Consider the following 26,170-nt stretch of genomic DNA (forward strand, 5'->3'; position numbering starts at 1 on the left):
ATTTTTTAAGTTTACTTCTTCATCCTTGGAATTCATTATATTACTTGTGCTATTTATTTCAGTATGAATGCATTACAAGCCCATTTAGTATATGCAGTGTAGCCTATACAATTTCCAAATATGTGTAATGTTTATTAAGTTTACAATCGTACACACAAATCTATATTAAACAACACACCAGCAGCACAAGTAATGCGAAAAAATATGTCGAGTGGTTAAACTTATCGGAATTCAAATGTCTCTTCAACTTGGTCTGTGACCAATCAGATTTTGTTGCTCACTGCCTTCAGCCAATCAGAGCTGCTGATGTCACGGTCGTCGTCTGAATCCCCTCACTCAGTCACTCAGGTGAAGTATAATGTCGCAATGTATAATTTATTTAATAAAACACTGAAAGCGCAATACATCGCTCAATCTTGGGGATTCTGACCAGTTCAATCAAGTGACATCGCAGACTGACCGTGATGGCGACGACAACCGGCTAATCTAATGGCCTTCACGATCCTGAAAGAACCGGAGAAAAGTGCTGCTATTGGGAGGTGAGTTGTAGTCTACCAGTTAACAAACTTTATTTTATTTTCTTTAACAAACGGAGAGCGATATTTCGGCTTGATATCTCCTTTTTGAGTTTTTGTGTGGTGGTTTATGGCACATGTTTGTATGCAGCACCAAAACATTCATATGATTGGTCAAATCGGCCCGTATTCTGTACGATATTAATTCATAAAGTGTTTTATGCTTGACTATGTACCGAAAACAACATCGACATGCCATTCTGATACAGTTCCCTGCTGCTAATCCTCATTTACTGTTCAAAAATAGTATTGGTTCAATGTAGGATTTAGACAGACTATTGTAAACGTGAATAAAGAGTTGAACATGCGGTCTTATATCTTTGGTATATTCTGTCAACAGATGCTGTTCTTCACGAGTCTCTGCGGTCATCATTGTGCCATCAGACACAATGAGAAGCTCATCAGAAAATGGAATATAATGTGTAATTTGTATTTGTGTATAGAGGGTTAGGGTTCTTTAATGAAAAACATGGTAAGTTTTGCTGAATCTAAGTTTAAATAAAAACTATTGGATTTGTCAATGAAATATGTTTCTTCATTAGTGATGATGTTACATTTTATTTATTTTAATGGCCTTGAAAACAAATGCATTCAACTTTGGGAAAATGTGTTAAACTGTATTTAAATAGTAGCACAACTGTATTGTGTGAGATTATGTAATTCAAAGTACAGTAGTCAACATTTGAAGTGGATCAAAAAAGTTAGGACAACTTTGATTAAAGGTTTTGATCCGCTTCAAGTAATAACAAAGTGTATTGTTATTTACTGCAAAGTGTGTAATGTTTAATATTTGGAATAAGCCAAAGGTACTGAGCATACAGTATATACTATTACCTGTAAAATAATATATTCAGTGTATATTGCTTGTGTTTTCTGAAGACACTCATAATTATTTTGTAATGTACTTAAATCACAAATAAAGTGTACTTATAACACAAAGTGTACTTATAACAGAAATAAAGTATACCTATAATACAACGTATATTATAACAAAAAATATACTTTTAACACAAATAAAGTATACTTATAACACAAATTAAGTACACTTTAATATCACTAATCAAGCATGTAATTAGTCCCTACACAGACATATACTTAAAGTGTACTAAGTATACTTGAAGTTGTTCCAATTTAGCACACATAAGTATACTAAATATATTTAAAGTTGTATTTTAATACTACTTAATTTCAACTTAAATATACTTAGTACAAAATTAGTTGTTTCAAAATAGCACACTTTAAATGAACTAATCATTAACACACTTGAAATATACTAATAATTAGTCTTGCTGCAAGTATACTTAGTATACCTTTTTTTCACTAGGGGGGGATCATTGATATCAAGTTTTTTAAAAGAGAAATATTGTTCTTGGCACAAAACACAATAATATTTGTGATGTTATATGCTAATTAAGACCGACAGTTCTGAATATAGACAGACAGACAGACAGATAGACGTTATCAGCTAGATAGATAGATAGATAGATAGATAGATGATTAGATAGATAGGTGGAGACAGATATTTGCACAATTTGAAGTAACCTTTTCAAATGAAATAAATAATTTAGTAAACAAATAATATTCTTAGCATAGTTGTCACAGACACGCCAGGCTCCACCTCACCACAGTACCCACGCACCCAATCACCAGCGTACTAATCACCGCCACCTGCATCTCATTCACTCTGCAATCACCAGCACTACAAAGCCACCACACTCACACACACTCACTGTCCGGTCTCGTTTGCACTACTTCATGTATATGCTTACCTTAAGGACTCCCCATCGACATACTTACCAACTCCAGCGATCTCCTTCATCTCCTTCGTCTCCTGGTCCCTTCGTGTGCTTACCCTTCTGTGTGTGTGAGTGTCTCCAACGTCTCCCTCCATCTCAGCTCTACTCCTGGATCCACAAACCATACAAGGACAGTATTACTTTACATTCATCTCTCAAGAACCTGATAACAGCCATTATCACTCTGTTTTCCACATATCGTTCAATAAAGCTCACCTGGATTGCTTTTATCTCTGCCTCCGTGTCTATATCATAACAGAAGACCGGACCAAAACAACTTAACGGCATGAGTACCAACGATCCATTCCAGGAGCTCGTGGACGTGCTGCGTCGAGCACTCACACCACAGCCCTCAACATCGTCATCCCCCAACACGGCTATCTCCGCACCCACCAGCACCGCTCCTTCACCTGCATTCACCGCCAGTCCCATGGCCAAACCGGCGCCCTACTCTGGATCGGCGGAGGAATGCAGCGGATTCCTTCTCCAATGTGAACTGGTCCTGGAGATGCAGCCGCACCTCTACACCACAGACACGGCTAAAATAGCGTTCATTATTTCACAACTGCAAGGGAAGGCTCTGCAATGGGCAGATTCGCTATGGACCCAGAAAGGACCAGTCGTCCAATCCTATTCGGCGTTCGTCTCCCACTTCCGGGAAGTATTTGGGAAGCCTTTGACTGATTCCACGACTGGTGAGAAACTTTACAATCTAAAGCAAAGAAATCTCTCTGTTAACGAATATGCCTTGCAGTTTCGAACGCTAGCCGCCACCAGCGGCTGGAACGAGCAAGCCCTCATCACCACGTTCCGTCAGGGGCTGGAACCCTCCGTGCGGCTGCATCTCGCTGCATACGAGGACTCCATGGGATTAGAACGCTTCATCCAACTCGCCATCCGCGTGGGGTCCCGTATGCAGTCGTGTATTCAAGAACACCAGGGCCAGTCATCCACCACCAACCTCCTCCGTCGATCCGAACCCGTCAGCTCCCCAGAACCAGCCACAGAACCCATGCAAATTGATCATTCTCGTCTCACCCCTAACGAAAGACAAAGAAGGCTGGCCCTGAATCTCTGTCTCTATTGCGGGACTATGGGGCACAATCTCTCCACATGCCCAATACGTCCTCCTCGACCCGTGGTGAGTGCAATATTTCCCTCCATTCAGAAAATGAAACCACTCACTACAACTGTAACCCTTACTGCTGCTAACATCTCTGTTCCAGTGGTGGCGCTCCTTGATTCAGGGTCAGCCGGAAACTTCATCTCAGGCACCCTCTGCAGACAACTCAACCTCAAGATCTCTCCTTCACCGACGAGCTATCAAATCCACTCCATCACGGGCAAACCCCTAAGCCGCAGACACATCCGTCACTGCGTGGGTCCACTTCAACTCAGCATCGGTATCCTGCACACTGAACACATCCATTTGCTGGTTCTGGAGGAATCCACCGCTGACGTGGTTCTAGGGCGCCCATGGCTGGAACTACACAACCCCAACATCTCCTGGCGCACGGGCGAAGTCCTGAAGTGGGGCGATCACTGCTTCCCAGACTGCTTCCCAGCGCTTCCTGTTCCGAAATCTCCACTCTCCAAGCCTCTTCTCGTGAACGCCACGTCCATCGAGAGCCCTGTTGAGAAGCGCTCCGTGGATGTCCCCCCGGACTACGCCCCCTTCAGTGACGTTTTCTGCCCGCAACGCGCCTCCAAGCTTCCTCCACACCGGCCATGGGACTGCGCCATCGATCTGCTGCCGGGTGAACCAGTGCCCAGGGGACGCATATACCCCCTGTCCATACCGGAGGAGAAGGCCATGGAGGAATACATCAAGGAGGCACTCGAACAAGGTTACATCCGCCCGTCTACTTCCCCTGCTGCTTCAAGCTTCTTCTTCGTGGCAAAGAAGGACGGAGGCTTGAGGCCCTGCATCGATTACCGTGCCCTCAACAAGATTACCATAAAGTTCCGCTATCCACTTCCCCTCGTCCCAGCGGCCCTGGAACATCTCCGCGGTGCCACTGTGTTCACCAAGTTGGACCTCCGCAGCGCGTACAACCTCATCCGGATACGTGAGGGGGACGAGTGGAAGACCGCCTTTGTCACGCCCACAGGACACTACGAATACCTCGTGATGCCGTATGGCCTGGTCAACGCCCCCTCCGTATTCCAGGATTTCATCCACGAGGTGCTCCGGGAGTTTCTCCATAAGTCCGTTCTGGTTTATATAGATGACATCCTCATCTACTCCCGGAGCTTGGCCGAACATCGCCACCACGTTGCGGAGGTCCTCCAGCGCTTACGGCAGTTCCATCTCTTCCTCAAGGCTGAAAAATGCTCATTTCATCAACCCTCCGTCCAGTTCCTGGGGTACGTGATTGATCACAGTGGCATCCGGATGGACGAGGGGAAGGTCTCCGCCATACAGTCCTGGCCCACTCCTACTACTATCAAAGAACTCCAAAGATTCCTAGGCTTCTCCAATTTCTATCGCCGGTTTATCAAGAATTACAGCACTATCGTCAGTCCACTCACCAACCTACTCCGTCACCAGCCCAAGTCTCTGTCCTGGTCCCCACAAGCCACCAACGCCTTTGAAACCCTGAAAAGAGCCTTCACCACCGCTCCCCTCCTCGTCCACCCTAACCCGGATCTCCCGTTCATCGTGGAAGTGGACGCATCCACCACCGGAGTGGGAGCGGTCCTATCACAGCAGCAGGGGACACCAAGTAGACTCCATCCATGCGCCTTCTTCTCCCGCAAGCTCAACCCGGCGGAGGTCAACTACGACATCGGTGACCGCGAACTCCTGGCCGTCAAGCTTGCCCTTGAGGAGTGGAGGCATTGGTTGGAGGGAGCTACTCACCCGTTTCAAGTTCTCACTGATCACAAAAACCTCGAATATCTGAAGGCCGCTAAGAGACTCAACCCTCGCCAAGCTCGCTGGGCCATGTTCTTCTCTAGATTCAACTTCTCCATCTCCTACCGCCCTGGTTCTAAGAATACTAAAGCTGACGCTCTGTCTCGCCTCTATGCTCCTGAGGAGAAGTCCGAAGAGCCTGATACTATTCTGCCGGAGTCCATATTCGTGAGCCCTATCCAGTGGTCTGAAGAAACCATTCCCTCCTCCAATGCCTCCACACGCACTCCGCCGGGTTGCCCCCAAGGCTTGCAATACATCACACGGGCACGTCGCACTCCACTCCTGCACAGCATCCACTCTTCACTTGGCACTGGTCACCCGGGGGTCAATGAGACCCTCTCGTTGCTCAAACAACGCTTCTGGTGGCCCAACATGGCCAACGACGTCAGGAGGTACGTGCAGGGCTGCAGGGAGTGCGCCATCTCCAAGAGCTCACGCCATCTTCCCACCGGCAAGCTCTTTCCTCTGCCCGTTCCTGAGAGACCCTGGTCACACCTGGGAGTGGACTTCGTCACCGATCTCCCCGAGTCTGGCGGCCACACATGCATCCTGGTGGTGGTGGACCGCTTCTCAAAGTCCTGCCGTTTGATACCCCTGGAGGGTCTACCTACCGCCATGGCCACTGCAGAACTAATGTTTAATCATGTTTTTCGCTATTATGGATTACCTGAAGACATCGTCTCCGACAGAGGACCCCAGTTCGTCTCCCACGTCTGGAAAGCCTTCTTCTCCCTCCTGGGTGTGACCGTCAGCCTATCGTCTGGATACCATCCTCAGTCGAACGGGCAGACGGAACGGAAGATCCAGGAGATCGGCCGCTTCCTGCGTACCTTCTGTCACGGCCACCAGAACTCCTGGAACCAGTACCTGGGTTGGGCCGAGTACGCACAGAACTCTCTCCGCCAAGCCTCAACTGGACTAACACCCTTCCAGTGCGTACTCGGCTACCAACCCCCGATGTTCCCCTGGGACGGGGAACCCTCCAATGTTCCTGCAGTCGACTACTGGTTCCGGGAGAGCGAGAGGGTGTGGGACTCAGCTCACCACCAGCTGCAGAGGGCCCTGCGCAGACGCAAGATGGCAGCCGACCTTCGACGCTCCGAGGCTCCTGTCTACCAGCCGGGGCAGAAGGTCTGGCTGTCCACCCGGGACATCAGGATGCGTCTGCCCTGCAAAAAGCTGAGTCCCCGCTTCATTGGCCCATTCACCATTCTTCGGCAGATCAACCCCGTCACCTATCGTCTCCAACTCCCGGCACAGTATAGTAGAATCCATCCTACATTTCACGTGTCCCTACTCAAACCTCACCACCCTTCTGTTGTTCCCTCCACAGAGCCTGACGTGGCAGCCGCCGAGCCCCCCCTTCCACTTCTCCTAGAAGACGGCACAGCCTACGTGGTCCACGAGATCCTGGATTCCCGGCGCCGTGGTGGTAAACTTGAGTACCTCGTGGACTGGGAGGACTATGGTCCCGAAGAACGCTCATGGGTTCCCAGGAATGATATCCTTGATCCTCTTCTGTTACAGAACTTCCATACCAACCATCCAGACAGACCTGCCCCGCGACCCAGGGGAAGACCACCACGACGTCGGGGTCCGCGGCCCTCAGGAGCGGGCCGTGGGAGGGGGGGTACTGTCACAGACACGCCAGGCTCCACCTCACCACAGTACCCACGCACCCAATCACCAGCGTACTAATCACCGCCACCTGCATCTCATTCACTCTGCAATCACCAGCACTACAAAGCCACCACACTCACACACACTCACTGTCCGGTCTCGTTTGCACTACTTCATGTATATGCTTACCTTAAGGACTCCCCATCGACATACTTACCAACTCCAGCGATCTCCTTCATCTCCTTCGTCTCCTGGTCCCTTCGTGTGCTTACCCTTCTGTGTGTGTGAGTGTCTCCAACGTCTCCCTCCATCTCAGCTCTACTCCTGGATCCACAAACCATACAAGGACAGTATTACTTTACATTCATCTCTCAAGAACCTGATAACAGCCATTATCACTCTGTTTTCCACATATCGTTCAATAAAGCTCACCTGGATTGCTTTTATCTCTGCCTCCGTGTCTATATCATAACAATAGTATTAGCATAAATGCCACCGTATCCTGAGAATATCCAGTTTTCATTGTCTATCCTAACACTTTCTGTTGCTTAATAAAGTAGGGAGCACTGAGTTTGTGTCACTCCATATATAATAAGATTTACAATTCATTGGTCACAGAGACTGTGTCATTTGGCTGAAATCTTATTATTAATATTTAAACTAAAATATACACATATGCATCCACACTTGAATACACGCTCCATATAACATGCACACATGCTGAGCTTCTAGACGAAAGTGTCAAGGAAACACAGCGTAATTACAAGCGCGCACACACACACACACACACACACACACAAATTATACATTCAGCAGCATTGAGCAGGGTGAAATACCAGACTCTGTGTACATCACACACAACTTTGTAAATTACAAGTGACAGAAACTGTGTGATGTTCTCACTTAATCTGGCTCACACACACACACACACACACACACACACACACACACACACACACACACACACACACACACACACACACACACACACACACACACACACACACACACACACACACACACACACACACACACACACACACACACACACACACACACACACAAAGAGATCAAAGCGCTGTTGGATATTACACTACTGCTGTGCTATGAGCTGGTTGTCCTATTAAAATAAAAATCCACTTGTAAAGACAACTGAGTGCATGGATCAATCTTTAGGATGAACATTTAAAGGGATCTGAGCAAACCCCTAACCACAAGTATTAAACGGATGCTGTAAAACTTTCATTTGTGCTATGAGCGTGAATATATCAAATCATGCAACTTGTTGAGGAGAGGTACATTACATTTATTGCATTTCAAAATGATTTTTTCCTTGTAGGTGAAAAAAAAAAGTCCAATAGGTTTATACTGAAGGACAGACCCTTGTCATAATCTAGAGACCACAATATCATAGAGCAGCATTTTACAGTAACCACTTAGAACACTCTAGCAACCACCTATATGGCCAGATTTACTAAACAGGGCACATTAGCGTGAGAACGGCGCAGATAGGAGTGGAAAATTCTGCGGGTGATCTACTGACAATATGCAAATTAAAGAACAGATGCGGACAAATCATTTCCATCATGACCAACACAATCTACCAAGAGCAGCGCAAATTAAAAAATAACATGGTATGGCAAACAATATGTTCGGATAATGTGTTTTTCTGGTATTCCAAATAAATTAATAAAGGTGGAGAAAATTCTCTCACTTCTGTCACATGCTCTCTGCGGTGCTTCATCCTATAGCGGCAACTATCACAGCCATGTCAAATGCAAAATGGGATAAGACATGCATTTTTTGGGTGGTAAATGATGGCACAAATACCAGTAAATTGACTATACTGCAAACCGTAGTAAATCACGAAATTGTTGTTTTCTGACTGTTTTTGTGGTTTAGATTCTGTTTATTATTTTTCCCCCAATTAAAGATAAACAATCAATTATTGGTAAAGCAACCAATCAAATCACTTACTGTACCTGCAATGGGTTTGGGAGGGATATATTTTAACCCTCTGGAGTCTGAGGCTGATTTGGGGCCTGGAGAAGTTTTGACATGCTCTGACATTTGTGCTTTTTTCAGTTGTTCATAAACATATAAATGACAAAAGTGTCATTACACTGTATTCAGCACAAACTAGGCTACAATAATATGTGAGGAACATGTATGTACATGTTTGTGTTTTTGAAGGAATAATGTTTATGCGTGGTTACTGAAAAAACAAAAAACTTAAGTCACTGAAATAAGGCCAAAATAAGTATATTAAATCTGTGTTCACAAGACTTCTGGGTATTGGAGGTTGTAAACTAGAGTTTTTGCTTCAAAATTATGTAAAAATTATGCTGCCTACTCCTTCATATAAAACAATATATTGATTTAGTTTTTGTAAGACACTTTTTGCCAAGAAACACAGTATGCATGGAGGCGTGAATCACCACTGAAAAATGGGCCATTCTCACCTGAGAAGACAAAAGAATTGGATAGTAATGAGCTGAAATGACTTGCATATTAATGAGGCATTTCAGTCAGGTAGGCTGTGAAAAAAACCTTCTGTGATGTCTCAAGCTCATCATGATATATGAAACATACAGAAAAATATTATTACAATATAAAGTAATGGTTTTATATTATACTTTAAAATATAATGTATTTCTGTGATGCAAAGAGTCTGAATATAGGCTTTTAGTTTAAAAGCATGCACATTTGGAGAAATACTGGATTCTCATATGCTTATGTCAATTTTCTATACAGAGAAGTTATATTTATTTAATATTCATTGTCATTACTATGAGCGCTGGTGTTTTCAATTCATCCTTGAAGTCGGAGGGCGCTCTCTGTGCATTTTTAGTCCACAAATTCATCTAAAAGAAGAAGAGGCTATTCCATGAATGGAGTTTCCAATTCATACTGCAGCCGGAGGGCGCTAAAGAAACAAAAACTCATCTAAAATTCATCTGTAGAAGAAAAGAAAACAGGAACTAACTGCATGTCTTCTAGAGCTCCCTAACCATGACTTTTACATCCAGATAAACACTTTTCAAGACAATAAATACACGATTGAGACGATGAATGCATGTATTGCCTCTGAATTTGCGTCTGAATAGCGCTGGCTCCGTGGGCGTGGCCGCATTAGCAGATAATGAGCTGAATCACGGACTTCTGACATGGCTCTCTCTTTTCATACAGATTACATAAACCAACCAAATCAGGTTTTGGGTGCACTGTGCACTTCTTCGCTTATCCTCTTCCAGGCAAGATCCTTTTTATTCCTGTCTCGATAAAAATATGATGACAGATCATAGGTGGTCACACACAGACTATTATCTTTGTTCTGGTCTCCACCGCTGATCACATCATAAACACGTTACCAAAGCAGTCTCTGATTGGTTAACGCGCCGCAAATTTTCGCCAAAGTTCAGATTTTTCAACTTGGGCGTTTAGGGTGTCAGACGCTCAATTCGCGCGTCAGATGCGTCAGGCGCGTGAACGCTCAATTCGCGCCACGCCATTCGCGCGTCAACGGCCGATTCGTGCCACGCTATACGCTTGATTCGCGCCGCAGGATGACTAGACACACGTTTACATTGACTTAACATGTAAATCAGATGCCCCAGACGCGTTCGGTGTGAACGCAGCATAACGCTCAAAATACTTAATTGGTTTGAGTAGGACAAACTTGAAATGAACAAATTAGTTCAGTTAATTTAACTGTTATGTGTATTTAGAACTTTCTTTTTCTTTTGAGTTCACAAAACTGACACATTTCAAGTAAACTGAACTGTTTAATTGTTTTGAGTTTTATGAACTCATTTCTTTTAATTTAGACTAACTTAAGTTTAACTGAAACTGAACTGGGATTTCTATTTCTCAGTATGATTTGCCCCTGGCACTCAAAAGGGAGAGTAAATGCTAAAATTAAGCTTTATAATGTGCAAAATTTAGTAGTGATTAATGTTTTGTTGTGCTAATTTAGAAGAGTTTCTGTCATTGTTGTTTTTTGGAGAGTTACCATCACAAGTGGCACATGAGGCTTGGTTTGAGTTACGTTTTAAGTTCCTGTACTCGTTCAGTAAGTGCTACACCATGCTATTGTTAACATGTTAGCAAATTAGCAAGTTGCCATTTTCTGAATTAGTTTGTTATATCTAGCAAAATATTTATGTTGATAAAACCTGATCATTTTAAGTTAAATGTATACTCAAAATGTGTACTCAAATATTTTAAGTTAAGAAAAATAAAAATGTATGAGTACTTTAAGTTAGGAGCAATTATCATGCATGTGTACTACAAACTCAAAACTTGATAGTTCTGCTTACTTAAAATTGGGAACATCATGATTTAATTGATTACCTCAAATTGTTTGAGTTAGCCCAACTTATTCAGGTTTACAGTGTGGGATAAATGTCAAGTTTACCAGTGAAATGTCTCAGTGGCCCAATAGCTGTCTGGTTTGAGGGTGGGTTTAGTCTCAAAGCAACCAATCCAGTTTGAACAAATGGCCGTTGCATGGAAGAATACCTCAGTGACATATATCCCAATTGGTATCATTTCGGCAGTATACGGACCCGTGGTATTTCCTATATCTGGTCAGTATTACTCCTGGATTCATTCGAAATTCTGCTCTGTCCATATACACCTCTTTTCCTGCAGTGAACATGTTTGATTTGTTGCCTCAGTTGGCTCTGCTGTAAAGGCTACACTATTTCAAAAATAGCTGCTGTCATGCTACTGAAAAATGTAGTTAAGTTAGCAGAAATGCAACTTTTAGTAACTCCCCAACACTGCATGTCACTCAGGTTGTCTTGTCCTGTCTAAGTGGGCAGTGATTGGCCAGAAAAAGCTGCTAAGTGGACCAGACTTCATACTGATAGTTTGACAAGTCTACTTGACTACGCGAGACACCACAGACATTCTGCTGTTCTCAGGTCAGCTCTCTGCCTCATTGTCAGTTTAATAGAAAATTGAACCAATTGATCTTGACACTCAAATAGCACAGAGTTGAACTATATGTGTTTAGAAAAGAACAGAAAGGGCAAAAGACACAAATCAAGCAAATTACCACACTGAAATAAAGGATTATTACATAAAAATCCCCTGTTCTCCTTTCACGTCACAAAAACTGTTGCCATGGAGGTCTGTGGGTTCAACCGAGGACTTGCACAAAGTACTCAGTTGACATGCAAGCAAAATCACACACTCTGACAACAACAAGTGAGTGATACATTCAAAACCGAATTTTAAATAACATTAACAAAGTTTGGACTAATCTCACAGCCTCCGAATATAGAGTAACCCACTCTATGTACCCCTTGGGAATCGTGAGCTCAAGCTAATTACCTTCTTCAATATTTGCATTTAGTTTGCACAATATTTAAATAATCTTGCTATTTAAAAACCTGCCTGCCCTTTGCAGTAAAAACAGGCAGCAGTATCTTTTTGTTAAAAGCTTTGACCTTTACGAAAATGAGGGGGGTGGAGATGAGAAGGGAGGAGAGGAAGGAAACAAAAGACAGTAGAGGGAGAAACAATATGAACTAAAGCTTTATAGGTTTGCTGAATCAATGTTTAGAGGCTCAACAAAAACTTCATATGCCAAATAAGAGCAAAAACATGGCATTTTTGACTAGTAACTATTTTAGGAACTGCCATTGTTTAACAGGTAAAATATATATATATTTTTTTATTGACAAGAAGAAAGAAGAAACAAAATATTTTTTTTTTATTTGGGGACAAAATCATGATTTTCACTGTATCAAAAATACAGTAAAATATTTAATTTAATTTAAAATTACTGTTGTGTATTTTAATATATTTTAAAATGTAATTTATTCCTGTGATGGCAAAGCTTTTTTCCCCCAGGATTCTTTGATGATTAGTTCTTTGAGGAAACACCAATTTTTTGAAATAGAAATCTTTTGTAACATTATAAATTGCTTTACTGTCACTTTTGATCAATCGAATGAATGCATCCTTGCTGAATAAAAGATATTAATATCTGTGTAAAAATTCTTTTGAACGACAGTGTGCAGATGCTTATATATTTATAAAACGATTAGTTCCTGTCCTTGATTCTGGTCAATAGCTGTGTTTTATTCACGATAAAACACGGCTATAACCGCTTCACCCAACAATTCTGTGTATCACTACACAACACCCTTAGCAACCACTCTTAGCAACGTAACTTGTATGTTCTCAATTGATATTGTTCATTGAAGCTTACTGTATTATGTAGAACTAGAAGAGTATAGTGAAAAAGAGATTGAGTGAATGAGTTTATTACCTGCATTCAGATTTAGCATTTTCCTTCAGGTCAGTCCTATGTTCATAATAAAAAAACCTGTTTAAATGTCCGATATATTATCTTGTCCTTTTAACAGTTAAGGGGTTTTCCCGTGACTGACAGCGCTAGTCAAAGCATTTATCAGTTGCGTCTTGTTCCGTGTTCACAACCATTCAGTCTTTTCAATGTAAAAGTCTTCGCTACTGACTGACACACTCATAAAGACAGACTTTGCCGCCATCTACTGGCATAATAATGTAACTTCTGTTGCTGTTCACGGTCAGGGACTATTTTTTCCGGCGGAAGGAAGGCTTTTAGTCAAAATTTACTTCATGAAAGTTGCATTGATATATATTTTTGGCTTTAATATTTGTATTGTGTGGTAACTGTTTTATAAAAGCAATAAGGCACTCGAGGCTAGTGCTGTATCGTGAATAAGTCACGGCTGAAGGGGTTGCAAGCACTCCGCTCCGCCCTACAGCCGTGACTTATTCACAGTACAGCACAGCCTCTCGTACCTTATTGCTTACATATACACACACACACATATATATATATATATATATATATATATATATATATACACAGGGTGCGATTTGTAGGGGGGGACAGGGGGGATTTGCCCCCGTACCCCCCTAGCAAACAATATTTTCTGACCTCGTTATGAAACCCTGCGTACGGCCCAGCTATTCTATCTAATGAAATATGAGGTAAATGTGCATTTCTCCAAATGTGCGCATTTTTGGACTTAAAGTTTTTATGTGTATGCACTGTGATCAAAAATAAATGGGACCAAATGCGATTTAATGTAAAGGTTTATGTCTCGTTATTCTATTAATAACTACCGATTGATTTTGCATTTCTATCAGAAATTAAAAATTATTAGTGTCATTGTAAATAGTGGTGCAAATATCTAAGCTATCTAATACTTCAAATCTCAAGGTTAAATCAGAAGATTTTTACCAATTTATATACCAAAAATAGTATATAGATCCACTGTGGTTTTTAACAAATTTTCAAAAAAAAAAAAAAAACTTTTCAAAACATCCCCCCCTCTGTTTTTTTTTCACAAATCGCACCCTATATATGAACATATTATATGAACAACAAGGCTACATTTTCTCAATAGGCTCCATAGGAGATATGAGGAGGTATAATGCTTTTAAACTTGACAGGGATAAAAATCTCTCTTCTGCTCTTCCTTTACTGATTCACAATCACCCAGCCTGAAACTTCATTGATGGATGGAGTTTATGTGTGTGCTATCATTAAAAACAAACACTTAATTCTGCATCGTCATCTTCAGCTGTCTGCCAGGTTCTGTCTTCCAAAATAACAACCATCTATAATGCCACTTACGTCTTCTTCCTCTGATCATAATCTTGGGAGCTTGGAAAAGGGTTGAGAACATTCTACAAAGAGTATTTCTAACTTGTGACAAACTTCTAACTAACTCCAGGTGATTCATGACTTTTATATCTAGAAGGTCAGTTTTTTTTGCTGTTAGTGTGAATGGTCTGGTTTGTTTCTAAACTGATGGCCATTTAAAAGTAGCCATGTATTCTGAAGAAACATAATTGCAAATATTCCCATTTTATAAGCTGTAGCTGTTTTACCAGTGACACAATTTTCTGAAGGGCTCTTAAAAGTATGAAATGAATATTCATTTCCTCTTAATTTGGAGTACAGAGTTCAACTGTTCAACTGCGGCTTTGGTTCAGGAGGCATTTTTTTCCCTTTTTTATAGGGATTTAAAAAAGTCTTTGATAAAGTGTAATAAGCCATGAACAAAACCAGACAGCTACAAGGCGAATCACAACGTTACAAACTTTGATTTGAAACAAAAAAGTATTTGAAAAGACAAAGATACAAGACTGTGCACTTAACGGCTTTAAATGAGGGAAACAACTACAATTCCATTAAGTTTTGTGAATTATATAATCAAATTAGAAATAAGAGAGAAATATAAAACTCATGATTTAAAGTTGAGTATTTTGAGAGTGTAGGAAATCTGACTATTACTGTATTTCATGGGAGCGATCTCTTGTGGTGATGTGATTATCTGATTGGTGGATATTTCTTTGCAGAATCATGGGTAATGTAGTTTTTCACCAGGAATTCTTCTGTTAAACATGATTATTAAAAAAAAAAAAAAAAGTTGAAATAATGTGATGGCTTAAAAAATTGGTAATACATTATTTCAGGGTCTTTCAACTAGTTGCTTATTACTAGAATATTAGCTATTTATTATTACTTATTAAGCACATATTATGCCTTATTCTGCATGATCTTTTTCTACATTCTTAATCAAACCCAATACCTAAACTTAACAACTACCTTACTAACTATTAATAAGCAGTAAATTAGGAGTTTATTGAGGAAAAAGTCTTAGTTAATGGTTTATATGTGTTACCAAAAAAGCATATACCATTGACTAACAGACTTTGAATTCACTGTCTTTAAAAGTTTAAAAGTTATCATTAAACATCAATTACCTTATGGAGAAAATAAATTTGATTTTTTACTTCCGGAGCCCAACCGTTGCAAGACATTTTCACCGAAAAATGGTCTCCAGAGGTGCCTATAAAGGTGGCAGCATCTTGCATACTAAAGACGAACGACTGCCATTGAGATGAATGGAAACGGATTGCTTTCTTCAGGCATTAGAAGCATTTTGTGACTGTAAGGATAAAACCACTTCTGAAGGCAACTAAACTAATTACTCATGAGAAAATGCACAAAACTGAAAGGAATGTCTGCTAAAAAAAAATGCTGTTATCAGGGGACATTTATAAACCAGAATATTCCATTTCAAATCCAATCTCGATTGTTGCAGCTAGAGGAAAATGAGGCTTTTTGTCGTTCTAAGAATGCACAATGGCACAAAATTGCTATGACACCTCATGCAACTTGCATGAATAAACATCTCGGTGAAAATCACACCGCTGTGTGCTGTTATGCGACGCTGTTGGGCTTTTGCATGTACATTTTGTTCATTAATTTAGCTAATTTGTACAATATCACTGAGAAAACAAAAATAATTCCTGTATTGACACAGCTGTCAAGCGATAAAGCCGCATCCATCCATCAATCCATCCATGCATCTGTTTCTGTAATCATATCTCCACCTGTTCCCAGCGAGTGTGAGTGTATTATATTTTTTCGGGGTGCTTGCTGACAGTGACGGCTTCAGAAATGATGAAATGCAATGAAACACGAGCGACAGACACAGAGAGACATGTTAGTTGTGCTTATTCATTCACTCGCAAACCCAGGGAATTCGTACCATCAGAGAGAAACATCGACACAGGGAGAGAGGGGAGATGACAGGTAAACAGGAGAGGCACTGTGGCATATCTACGGAAACTTCACTCCGTGCTGCGGTAAATATTCGCGGGGAAACAAACAGTCTAGGAACATGAGCGTGACAGTATTAAAGAAAACAGCAGACGACTTTGATTTGCATCCAGAGCTGTGTCTGTGTCTTCCCTTCATTTTCGAAACAAAAGAGGGCGGCCGAGTTACGCAAGCACGCGTCCGCGCAAATCCGCAGTGATGCGTGTTTTCACAACACTGGCTGACAGGCCTTTGAACTGCGGGAATCCGCTGACATGTGAAATGCGTTGTTTCGCACGAGCATGCGAACAAGCAGCACCTTATGCACTGGCACACTTGATTATACTGCAAACATGAAGTTTCAGATTTCAGTGCACAAATGTGTGAACTCAGAGGAAGGTAGAGATGAATAAATCCTCTTACAGCAGGTATAACAACGGTGAATACCCTTGCAGACATGATTAATTTAACAACTTATTCACTTTGAGATACTTCAGCTCAAGATCATTTCAAATACACTGGTAAGTGCTGGAAGCAGAGTGTGAAGAGTAACCAAAAGAAAAATTGGATTGCTACACTTGCTAAAGAATATGTGAGAGGTGTTTGCCAGTGTAAAATTCACTGCCTTGATGGTAGAATGTTTTGGGGCGGTTGCCGAGGCATTGCCTTATGGTTAATAGGGTGTTCTGGGTGGTGTTGCTATGCAGTTGCAAAGGGGTGGTTGGTAGGGCATTGGTAGATGTTTGCCAGGATGTCCTGGGTGGCTGACAGGGTGTTGTTATACAGATGCTAGGGTGTTTCTAGGGGGTTGGTAGGACATTATGTGATGGATTTTAGGGTACGTTTACACGTCAACGATGTACTAAATATGAGATTTTCGAGTACAGATGACAACGTTGTCAAAACCATCCCTGTTCACATGGATCCGCAGAAGCTACTATATACTATATAGTCACTTTGTAAAGAAGAGTTGACTTTGGTACAACATAGGTGCTGAAATTTAAAAAAATATGATGCTTTGAGCTCTGTTGCGCGGATTCGTACAAAACTTCTGATTGGCCTTTGTGTTCACGCGCTCATCAGACATGTCTGTGATTGGCTAGAATGATCAACGCTTCAAAAACGTGTTGTAAATATACATCGATGACGGTCGTCACTGAGCACTTACACAAATACACAGGCTCCCGCTTTCAAAATGCTTTCAAATTCAAACACTTCCGTGTGCTTTCAAACGCTCCCATGCGTTGATCATTTGATAAGTTACTAAACGTAAGTTACTTTGTTTTCTCATTTACAAAATGACACCTCTCCTGTCCCCATGTTGAGAGAAATCAGGAGTAAGGTTGCACTTCATTAAAGGGTTAGTTCACCCAAAAATGAAAATAATGTCATTTATTACTCACCCTCATGTCGTTCTACACCCGTAAGACCTTCGTTCATCTTCAGAACACAAATTAAGATATTGTTGATAAAATCCAATGGCTCCTCTATGGCTCTCTAAACTCTCAGGGTCCATAAAGGTACTGAAAACATATTTGAAACAGTTCATGTGAGTTCAGTTGTTTTATCTTAATATCATAAAGCGACAAGAATACTTCTTGTGTGGCAAAAAAACAAAAAGACTTTTCAACAATATCTATATGGGCCAATTTCAAAACATTGCTTCGGAGCTTTACGAATCGAATCAGTGAATCGGAGCGCCAAAGTCAGGAGATCCGAATCACTGATTCAAAACAAAAGATTCATAAAGCTCAGAAGCTTCATGAAGCAGTGTTTTGAAATCGGCCCATATAGATATTGTTGAAAAGTCGTTATTTTGTTTTTTTTTGGCGCACAAAAAGTATTCTTGTCACTTTATAATATTAAGATAGAACCACTGAACTCACATGAACTGTTTCAAATATGTTTTTAATACCTTTATGGACCTTGAGAGTTTCAATGGCTTTGCTCTCAATATAGGAGCCATCGGATTTCATCAAAAAAATATCTTAATTTGTGTTACGAAGATGAACGAAGGTCTTACGGGTCTAAAACGACATAAGGGTGAGTAATAAATGAAATTATTTTCATTTTTGGGTGAACTAACCCTTTAAGCCTGAGGCTTATTCATTTCACTTTTGGTGTGAAAGGGTCTTTACATTTGCCAAAAATATAACTTTTATTTATTTATTTGTTAAAAATCTAAGGCAAAAGTAACACAATGCATTACTTTACATAAAAAGTAACTAAATAACGCTATTAGTTACTTTTTCAGGGAGTAACACATTACTTTTAAAAGTAACTTTCACCAACACTGGATATTTTTCTTACAAAAACCCGTCACTTCACTTCAGAAGGCTTAAAGAATTAACCCACTGTAGTCATATTGATTTTTTATCATGGATAGATGCGCTATTTGGAGCTTCGAAAACTCTGGCACTATTCAATGCAATTACAAAGCTGGGAAGAGAATACAATTTAATATAACTCATATTGTGTTTGGCTCAAAGAAGAAAGTCCTATACTCCTATGATGGCTTGAGGGTGAGTAAATTATGAGATCATTTTTGGGTGAACTTTTCCTTTAAACAACAAGACAAGGCGATGTAGCTGTTGTGGAAAAAATAAAGAATACCAGTCAAAACATCAATCATTGTCCCCTCTGGCATGTCTAAAGTGAATGGCACGCCCAGTTTGGAAACTTGGGTATCAAAATGATCTCAGAGTTTCCCAGTAGAAAATATGTCTTTGAGAGGGCGTCCAATTTCCGACTAGGAAACTTGTAATTATGATAATTCCAATAGCACATGAAGGCTGTATTAACCCCAATTCTCTATAAAAAAAAAAGAAGTCAACCCTGCTCTTGGTTGGCTACCTTCCTGCAGACTTAAGTTACAACGCTGCTCCAACACACCTGCTTTTTTTTTTTTTAAGTAATCCTGAACACCTTTATTAGCTTGTTCAGGTGTGTTTGATTAGGGTCAGAGCTAAACTGCAGGATAAACTGCAGCAGTGTTAGCTACACCTGCTCTACAATATTCTTGTCACTAGATACAGGTCCCTTCTTCAGTTTCTACAGGATTGTTTGACTTGTTTTATTATCTGCCAAACAAAATTGTTCAATTGCTTCGAAAAACCAATGGCACTTATCTCCTCAAAAAGCTACATAATTTCACTTATGAGAAATAACAATAGTGATGCTTGACTTATGAATGAACTAAATGAAAGAAACATACTGATATCCTCTACATGTAGTTACAGATAGTCCCACTGAACTGTGCATAAATGCGCCAAGTCATAAAAAAGATTGTTACGTTATTTAGCAATCATAAACAGCCTGCAGTTAGGCTAATGAACTTTATTACTTGATGGAAGAATTTGAGGAACATTGATCTTTTATAAAAGCAATAAGCCATTTCTGCTTCACATCTTGTTTAATAACACTGTAATATAATAATCACTGCAGTCTAATACAGTAATACACTAATACAGCCTCTTGTGGCTAGTTGTTTTATTTCAGTACATTTAAATGTTTGTCTTTGGTCTGCACCAGTTTGGAGAGTAAAGCAAACAGAGTCATAACATATAGAGAAAATGAAAGACAAACACTAACCGTTCTCTTTGCATTCTTCAGGGGGCTTCGCTTTCTTCGCAAGCCGGGGGTCCAACCACGATGTCGTCTTCGTATTGTGGCTGAAGAGGAGAGAAATGGAGCAGAAAGGGAAAAGAGATGAAGAGGAAGAGAGCGGGATGAGAGTGCTGCAAACTGCTACTGTAAATTATCACACACTGAAGAGATGAGAGAGACTGAAATGAAGTCTCTGGAGACCTCATCTCTAAACGAGGGTGAGAAAAAAAAAAAGTTTAGCTTAACAAAACGGCAATCGATACTTTTAATTAGCTGTAAGCTTCTCATTAGCACAGCAAGAAAGAGAGGAGGAGGAGGACAGAGATGGTGAGGAAGATGTGACTGACTAACTGTATGAGGGAGGAGAACTGAACATGAGCAGTGATTTCATTAAACAGTTTAGTACACAAAATGATTTTTTTTGGTCATCTGAGAACTATTTCAGGAATCATAAAAAGATTTCTTTTGAAAAGATTGGCAAAACTGGCAGATTTTAGTGGCTTAGTGTTACATGCTCACCCACAACTAATTAATTGCCTTTGCAATGAATCCTCCAGTAAAGTTCTGACAGCATCTGAAATGTTGAGTCATAGTCCTGCGGCGTGACTGCTCCTATGACAGCCATCTAAGAAGAACCAATGAGACTACAGCAACTGATGACGCAAATTCAATTTAAAATGTTGATACTACCTTCTCTATTTCATTCAACATTAGATGTTCACACAACATCTTGTTAATTAGCCAATTACACTAATTAACGTTACATCCATTAGTTCATTTTGTTGAGTTGGTTTTGAAGTCCACAAATTCCCTCTTTCACACAGCCATGACTGCAGACTGTTGCATGTCAGGTTTTGTGGGCTTCTCCCTCGACCGAAATCGTGTTCCGGGGTGGGGGGGTGCGGGGGGAATGTTCTCCCTCGGCAGAAATCGCGATCCGGGGGGAGAAATGGGAACGTGGGGGCACCGCAAAGGGCACTTTCACTTTCGCGATCAAAGGGGCAGGGGCTCAAGCCCCCCCAGACCCCCCCCGTGCACGCCACTGGTCTGAAGCATGAGGGCATGAACAAGGTCTGATGCTAATCACAAAACCATGGTTTTGTTTCACTTCACTTCACAAAACAAAGAATAAAATAAAATAAAATAGCTTGGCATGATGCTCAACAGCAACACTAAAAAATGTTTCCCACACTTTTGTGTTTTTGTCCAAAACACCATTATGTCCAACTGCGTTCAGCATTCGCTTAGTGAGGTCTGATCGCACTCTGACAACGGCAGTGATGTCTCGCGCATATACTTCAACGAGTGCTAGACATCACTGCCGTTGTCAGAGCTCACTAAACGAATGCTGAACGCTGTTGGACGTAATGGTGTTTTAGAGGTTAAAAATGATATAAATACTGTTCGGTTTCTCGCACAAACCGATCGTTTCGTGTCTTAGGACATCAATGTGTCGTCACGAGCCGCAGGGTTTAATTTGGACTTGTCTATGCAAGTTTTATTTACTCTTATAGTAGAAGTTCCCATCCACTAGCATTATTTGACTGACAGACGGCAGCGGTTGGAGTTAAAAATCATCATTTGTGTTCTACTGAAGAAAGTCACCTACATCTTGGATGCGCTGGGGGTAAGCAGATAAACATAAAATTTTCATTTTTGGGTGAACTATCCCTTTAAAGGTGCCCTAGAACTTTTTTTTAAAAGATGTAATATAAGTCTAAGGTGTCCCCTGAATGTGTCTGTGAAGTTTCAGCTCAAAATACCCCATAGATTTTTTTTTAATTCATTTTTTTAACTGCCTATTTAGGGGCATAATTAGAAATGAGCTGATTCAGGGTGTGTGGCCCTTTAAATCTCGTGCTCCATGCCCCAAGAGCTCGCGCTTGCCTTAAACAACATAAAAAAAAGTTCAAACAGCTAATATAACCCTCAAAATGGATCTTTACAAAGTGTTTGTCATGCAGCATGTCTAATCGCGTAAGTACAGTGTTTATTTTGATGTTTACGTTGATTCTGAATGAGTTTGAGGCTATGCTCCGTGGCTAACGGCTAATGCTACACTGTTGGAGAGATTTATAAAGAATGAAGTTGTGTTTATGCATTATACAGACTGCAAGTGTTTAAAAATGTAAATAGTGATGGCTCTTGTCTCCTTGAATACAGTAAGAAACGATGGTAACTTTAACCACATTTAACAGTACATTAGCAACATGCTAACGAAACATTTAGAAAGACAATTTACAAATATCACTAAAAATATCATGATATCATGGATCATGTCAGTTATTATTGCTCCATCTGCCATTTTTTGCTATTGTTCTTGCTTGCTTACCTAGTCTGTTGATTCAGCTGTGCACATCCAGACGTTCTGCCCTTGTCTAATGCCTTTCATAATGTTGGGAACATGGGCTGGCATATGCAAATATTGGGGCGTACACCCCGACTGTTACGTAACAGTCGGTGTTATGTTGAGATTCGCCTGTTCTTCTGAGGTCTTTTAAACAAATGAGATTTATATAAGAAGGAGGAAACAATGGAGTTTGAGACTCACTGTATGTCTTTTCCATGTACTGAACTCTTGTTATTTAACTATGCCAAGGTAAATTCAATTTTTGAATCTAGGGCACCTTTAAGACATTACTAACAGGTAAAGTAAATATAATGAATATATAAGCTAATATAGTGCATATATTTAGTGAAATGCTCCCCTCTATAGTTCATTTCTCTTGTGAGATATTATTCTCAAGCTGTTTTACTGATGTCTTTCCACGTTTGAAACACCGGTTGAAAGATTGAACACATACATTATCTAGATTGTCTGTTCTTCTTCTTCTGCGGTTTTTCCTGTTGTGGTGGTTAGCAAACAGCTTTGCATTACCTTGTGTGCCCCCTTCTGTATTGTAGTGTGGATTGCCTCTGACTGACTATTCATTGTCTAACAGCATGAACCGAACCGTGACGTCCGTACCGTACGGTTCGGGATGAATACATGTACCGTTACACCCTTAACACACACACACACACACACGCACATACAACTTCAATTGCTTTTCCATATATTTGATATTTGTCCCATGTAGATAGCTAGAAATGTTTTCAATCTTCTAACTGTGACTGTACAGCACTGTTTTTCCACAGGGATAATACTTATTTTCTGTTGTATCGTTCAAGACAGTAGCTGAATATGACTGACTCCGAATGATGCGAGGACAGTCTGTCACTGCTTCATGTAACACAACACAACACACACAGAGTTTGCACTGGCCCACACAGTGTGACTATTGAGGATTTAATGGAGTTGTCAAACAGCCAATGGCGCCTTGTTTTTCTCGATCTCCCTCACAGACGGAGCGTCTTTAATTCTCAAACTGTAGACACTTCTCCATATGTCTATCTCTCACCACGCACACACACACTCATACTGGACCAGATTAATCATGACAAAATGTCTCTGTACATGCATTCAGTCACATTTAGACTCCCAAAGCAACTGAACATAAGCTGTGGAAATGCACTGTGCCAATAGAGCGTCCTTTGATATGCTTTTATATTAAATAAATTTTCTTTTCTGTAAGAGAGGGATGAAACACTAAGTGACACCAGGGAGAAAACACACACTGAAAGACACAAGGGAAGAAGTGTGGAGTGTCATAGAGAGCGAGCACATCAAAGGTGCACCATCTTTTTGCCCCTGGCTGCAATTTCTCTGGCCAGTCGCTTGGCAGAGTGCCGTCAGTCGAGTCCCATCACTGAGACAAGCGAGTCTACCTTTCTGCCACTGATCTCAGAGCTGTTTCTTATGCTACTGTAGACAAAAAAGTTTCTCAGTGAGGAATACACTAAGCTTTGTGACATGGTGCGTTATACTGCTGGAAGTAGCCATCAGAAGAGGAATGGACATAATGGTCATAAATGGAAGGACATGGTCAGCAACAATACTCAGGTAGGCTGTGGCATTGCTCAATTGATACTAAGGGGCTCTAAAAGTGTGCCAAGAAAATATCCCCCACACCATTACACCACCACATGCCTGAACCATTGATACAAAGCAGGATGGATCCATGTTTTCATCTTGTTTACGCCAAATTCTGACCTTAACATCTGAATGTTGCAGCAGAAATCATGACTCAGAGTTTTTCCAATCTTCTATTGTCCAATTTTGGTGAGCCAGTGTGAACTGTTGCCTCATTTTCCTGTTCGTAGCTTTCAGGAGTGGTTCTGCTGTTGTATACCATCTGCTTCAAGGTTTGACGTGTTGTGCGTTCAGAGATGCTCTTCTGCAGATCTTGGTTGTTACAACTGCTTATTTGATTTACTGTTGTATTTCTATAAACTCTGGCCATTCTCCTCTGACCTCTGGCATCAACAAGGCATTTTCGCCCACAGAACTGCTGCTCACTGGACATTTTCTCTTTTTCAGACCATTCTCTGTAAACCCTAGAGATGGTTGTGTGTGAAAATCCCAGTAGATCAGCAGTTTGGCTCCAACAATGCCATGTTCAAAGTCACTTAAATTCAACTTTCTTCCCCATTCTGCTCTTGCTCCATGTAAAAACGTTTTTATTGGGGGAAAATACTGAATGCACCTTTAAATAATGCTGATTATAATTCTAATTAATTTGAAATTATACAGACGGATAGAGATACTCACTCAATGAAGTACACTTCTCCTTTTTCAGTGTAAGCCATCTCCCAGTTATCTGGCAGAGGACCCAGCTCGTCATTCTCATCCAGTTTGGGAGGCGATTTTGGTGGTTCTGTCTCTTCTTTAGGGGCATCTGTGGAGGTTTCAGAGGGGCATGTGGTGGGCATCTCTCCTGAGGCATCCGTACTCTTGTCTTCATGTTCACTGGACTCTAAAAAATGCAAGAAAATTTGGAAAAATATACTGTAAAAAAGGAATTGTTGGTTTAACTTAAAAAAGTTGCCTTTTGAGTTCATTGAAATGAAAGATTTGAGTTAATTCAATGAAGACAATTGGTTTAATCAACAGAAACTCAAAATATTATGTTATCTGAACAACATTAATTATCTAAGTTGATTTGACAAAAGAAAAAAATTTCTGATAACAAATTATGAAAATAAATCTATAACCTTTTAACAACGCCAACTGCAGAAATACATCTCCGATTCAAACACCTTTATCAATTAAAAAGAACCAGACAACAGAAGCAGATAAAAATGATGAATAGTGTAATAAAATTCAACAGAATAATCACCAAGTGGAGCTACGCTAATAAAAAGAAAACTGTCAAATTTACAAGAATCCAATATTCCTGAAGACGTCTCCAACTTTTAACAGCGCGGCTGGTGAAACTCTGAGTCCAAGACTACAGAGAAAGCCGGTGAATGTGAGTGAGACAGACAGAGAAAATATTTATAAGAGAGAGAGAGAGATGTAACTGAGATTTGGAGTTTCTGAGAGAATTGAAAAGCAGGTCACTGTAAGAGGAGCATGTTAGAAAGAGAAAACAGAAGACTGGAAGAAATGATGGAAGAACAGACAGAGATGGAGTTAGTTGGACTGAGACGGTGAAATAAGAGCGGAGTGATTAAAATGGAGTCTGTGGTGAGAAAGCGAGAGAATAAAAAAAAAACAGAAAGAGAACCGAACGTGTCCTAGTTTGAGTTATGGAGGTTGGAGGTCCCAAAGGAGAGGCGCAAAGACAGATCGAGGGGAAGAGAGAGGAAGAGACTAAAGAAAAAGACACCGAATCCCATAACATTCACCAGTACTGATGTTTTAATCAACTGAGAAATGAGAGGACAGCTTCACTCAATCATACACACACACACACAACCTTGTGAGCTGCCTATCTAGACAACATTTAAAGGCATCAAAGGCGCAGCATCCAGAGTAAAGTCTCTTGTCACACTTGGTGAATGAATTGAGAATATTTTACAGCCATATAATAATCATATATTTGTTTTATATACTGTAAATCCCGAAACAGTACTTCTAAGAAAAACGGCAAATATTCTTATCTCATAATATCCTCATGCGTCTCTTCAGAGATTTCATCAACGTCTCAAA

At 40.7% G+C, this 26,170-nt stretch overlaps 1 protein-coding gene across 15 annotated transcripts in view; it reads right to left on the reverse strand.

Annotated features, from left to right (window-relative positions):
* Positions 1 to 26,170, reverse strand: part of magi2a (membrane associated guanylate kinase, WW and PDZ domain containing 2a) — a 287,991-nt gene that overhangs the window by 86,387 nt on the left and 175,434 nt on the right. For all 15 annotated transcript variants that reach the window (XM_048156798.1, XM_048156796.1, XM_048156797.1 and 12 more), the window contains exons 5-6: positions 24,788 to 24,992; positions 20,122 to 20,201 (exon numbers count right to left, since the gene is read on the reverse strand). In XM_048156798.1, coding sequence (XP_048012755.1) covers positions 20,122 to 20,201; positions 24,788 to 24,992 — 285 coding nt within the window. The remainder of the gene's footprint in view (positions 1 to 20,121; positions 20,202 to 24,787; positions 24,993 to 26,170) is intronic.

This window comes from Megalobrama amblycephala, linkage group LG14, assembly GCF_018812025.1.
Source record: "Megalobrama amblycephala isolate DHTTF-2021 linkage group LG14, ASM1881202v1, whole genome shotgun sequence".
NCBI classification, from domain to species: domain Eukaryota; kingdom Metazoa; phylum Chordata; class Actinopteri; order Cypriniformes; family Xenocyprididae; genus Megalobrama; species Megalobrama amblycephala.